Genomic DNA, 3,504 nt, shown 5'->3' on the forward strand with positions numbered 1-3,504 from the left:
CTAAGTCCTCTGGAGTCTCAAGTCTGCACTTGCTTGCACTCTGACTGAGCTAGCCAAATATGGACTATACGAATTTGCGGCGCCAGATCATCTCCATGAAGAAAAGCCTCTTCGATCAGGTTTTGTCTCAGTTCACTGGAAACCTGGGAGAGTAATGACTAACTGCGTCACCACCTACTAATATTTGTTTGCTTGTCTGGAGCTCTTAGTTTTGACAGGGTAATCAGTATAGCTCATTCTGTCAGGCAGAGTATATACTGACTCATTCCCATTAAAATCGGCTTTAATTTGTAAATAACTGCATAGCTCATTGTGTCAGATTTTAATCTGGTATATATAGGCCAATGCTCAAGTAGCTCCTATCTTCCCATCTAAAAGTTACACAACATATTCTGCTACATCATGTATATATACATGCATCATGATAGTGGGGAAGGATGTCGCCGACCATACAGAATAGCGTGCCACTTTATTTCCTGCTTATATTCCTTTGAGAATATACAGAAAGGTGGGGTTTTCAAACTTTACAGAGTAATCATAGGTTAGGATCATTTTGATCTTTCATTAGTTTCTGGTACACAAATCCTAGAGTGTCCTTTATGCCTAGCTAGGTTGAAACCTAAAACCACTTGCTGGAACTCACTTGGTTCATCTTTATGTGGACAGACCAAAAAGCAATCTTTTGTGGTGTATTTTAGAACAAGGATTTGTAATTGCAAGTAACTGCAATTCCACTGATTGGGATATGATTTTTTTTTGGAAAATTCCAAAATATTCTCACATTGCGTTCAAGTTTATATATATCTTCTGTTTTCATGACCACGTAACACAATACTTGCAGCAAATAGAAAGCATGAAAACCATATATATACTCTTTTTATTGTATACTTTGATTGCATGTGTCTCTCTTTTATTTCCAACATGCCACCGCACTTGTCATCGAAAATTTGCCTGTCTTCATGCCCAAATGTATCATATATATCCGTCATTTATTTGAAGATAATTGGATCCTTCATAATGTCTGATGTCTCAAACAATTGAAAGAGGTCGCTCTCAAGAGAGAAATTGCTTTTTGCCACAGAGTTCATTCTTCCGTATTTTGCTTTTCAATATATCTACCCCTTGCTTTCCTGCAGGGATACCTGGATGAGCAATTTAATCAGCTGGAAGAGCTGCAGGATGATTCAAGCCCCAATTTTGTTGAGGAAGTTGTGGCTTTGTTCTTCAAGGATTCATCAAGACTGCTGACGAACATAGAGCAAGCGCTGTAAGTAATATATGTCTTAACTCATTCTAAAAGAATACTTTGGTTTTCTAGTACAAATTATACACATGACTTCAGACATGATATCAATTAACAAGTAGTAGAAAGCATACAGAATAGTGTATTCACTTTGAATTTCTTGTGATGCAGTGAGAAGTACCCACAGGATTTCTACCGGTTGGATTCGCTGGTGCACCAGTTCAAAGGCAGTGGATCAAGGTACAGAGGGGATGAATATGCCCAGAAACATATATATAGGGCACGCAATTGCTTTGCATATATAACTCGGCAATGCAGAATCTTCTGATTACCTATTCTGGACTGGCTTTTAGAGTTCTCAGCTCACTGATACAAAAATTGATTAGTAAGACAGATAGTACTTAATTACAAGTTTACTAAAGGTAGCCTCATTTTTGGCAGCATTGGTGCACTGAGGATGAAGAATGAGTGCTCCATGTTTAAGGCCCACTGCAACGACAGGAATCTGGAAGGGTACCGTACACTTGACGACTCTTCTTCCTCTATACCTGCATCTCATTCTTTGCTTGAGCAGCTGCATCTCATTCCATGGCTCACTCAGATGCCGCCGGTCACTCCAGAAGATGAAGAGGGAGCATGCCACTCTGAAGCAGAAGCTGGAGACATATTTTCATGTAAACACAAACACCAAATTAAAGGCCCTGTTTCTACATAGATAACGATCGATCATCTGTTCTTACCCACTATTTACTGCCTGCTGATGACACAGTTGCTGAGGCAAGTCGGTCCTCCAGAACGTGCGGTGAATTCATGGAAGTAACAAGAATAGATAGCATGGGAGGCAGTTCCAAGGGAAATAAGAGGGTGGGCTCTCTCTGCTCCTTTGGAAGAGTATTGTATACTCCTCAAGTTTTGCTCAGTTGCTGGTGTGCCCTTTTGCTGCTCATGGGTGATGTGTCTCGGTGTCCGTCTGTGTGTGGTCTCTGTACCGTCTGGTGTCTTGCGTACACTTTGCTCGCTCCTTGGTAGTATACGGAGCGTCACAGTGCTGCTTCTCTACTCTGAAATGTAATGGTATCAATATATTTGGTCGGGTTTTGTCGTAAGACATACATAATGTCTCATGATTCTGTTCTGTTTCGTGAATTCTTGCTGCTGATAACAATTTCCTTCAAATCAGCTAAGTAGCATGACTCACTTTAGTTTCAAAATTAATTATTTGGAAAAAGAGCATGGAAAACTTTTACTTGGTCACGGTACTGTCCAATTTTTCCATTCATATATCGAGTTATTTTGTTGCATTTATTTTTTTATCCTTAGCTCACGAAATGATTTGGCACATGGTCAAATCTATCTAGTTCAGTTCATTGCAGAGGTGTTGTTACACGGTGCTGTGCAAAGGAAGATTCGCATCTCACTGGATTACAAGTTTACAGTAATGTCATGAGAAATGTACACCAAGAGGTGAACACGATTGTTACATTCACATGTAGCCCTTTTATATTTTAAGAACTAGAAGCATACCCCGCGCGTTGTTACGGGAATTACAGATTACTACATTCTATGGCATGCTGACGTGGACAATAAAATTCTTGTGTCTTATTGATGTGGATATTACAATTGGATGCGCTAGTGGATTTTAATTGTATATAGTTGTGCTTTGCTGAGGTGGGACAGTTTGCATGTTGAGATAAATAGCTAGTGAGGTTTAGGATTATAAGAGTTATAGATATACACTAAGGGCCTGTTCGGCTGGCGTTTTTCCATAGCAGCTGCTGCCGCTGGCTTTAGTCTCTCTCATGTGTTACTGTAGAAATATTGTAGAACTACACTATTCATTCCTCGCCCCCGCGTCGCTCCTCCTCAGGGTGACTCGGGCGAAAGCCAGAACCCTACCACCACAGCCCACATCCCTCCCCTCCCCTGCCTTGCCGCCTCCCGAGCGGTTCGCCGGAGCTCCGTGCGACCGCGTGGAAGGCAGTGGCGGGGCTTCGTTAGCCGTGTTTGGGACAACGGGTGGGCGTCGTCCGTCCTCAGAGCACACGCAGCACCATCGAAGGCCGGGATGCGGTATTGATAGGATTTAGATGGCTAGAGGTAGGCTGAATAGCCTATAAAAATTATCCTACAAACTCACAAACCGCTAGGGCAAAGGTTGATTAGTATAAAAGATGGCGCTAATGCACCTACTTGCTCTAGCTCTATTTCACCATAAGCAAGCCTCCTACACAATTCTAGTTTCTTGGTCTCTAGATTGATTT

General features: G+C 41.6%; 1 protein-coding gene across 1 annotated transcript; it reads left to right on the forward strand.

Annotated features, from left to right (window-relative positions):
* Positions 1–2,194, forward strand: LOC136513862 (pseudo histidine-containing phosphotransfer protein 2). The gene is made up of 6 exons (XM_066507838.1): positions 1–119; positions 1,137–1,267; positions 1,415–1,483; positions 1,685–1,756; positions 1,845–1,917; positions 2,013–2,194. The coding sequence occupies exons 1-6, from the start codon at positions 60–62 to the stop codon at positions 2,061–2,063; spliced, it is 456 nt and encodes a 151-aa protein (XP_066363935.1). The 5' UTR covers positions 1–59; the 3' UTR covers positions 2,064–2,194.
* Positions 2,195–3,504: the final 1,310 nt, after the last annotated feature.

Source organism: Miscanthus floridulus, chromosome 16, assembly GCF_019320115.1.
Source record: "Miscanthus floridulus cultivar M001 chromosome 16, ASM1932011v1, whole genome shotgun sequence".
Taxonomy (NCBI): Eukaryota; Viridiplantae; Streptophyta; class Magnoliopsida; order Poales; family Poaceae; genus Miscanthus; species Miscanthus floridulus.

Excerpts from the sequence above, each read along its gene's own strand:
- LOC136513862 (XM_066507838.1), top strand. The coding sequence starts at position 60 with ATGGACTATACGAATTTGCGGCGCCAGATCATCTCCATGAAGAAAAGC. Across the intron at positions 120-1,136 it reads AGAAAAGCCTCTTCGATCAG|GGATACCTGGATGAGCAATT; the intron begins GTTTTGTCTCAG and ends GCTTTCCTGCAG. Across the intron at positions 1,757-1,844 it reads AACGACAGGAATCTGGAAGG|ATGCCGCCGGTCACTCCAGA; the intron begins GTACCGTACACT and ends TGGCTCACTCAG.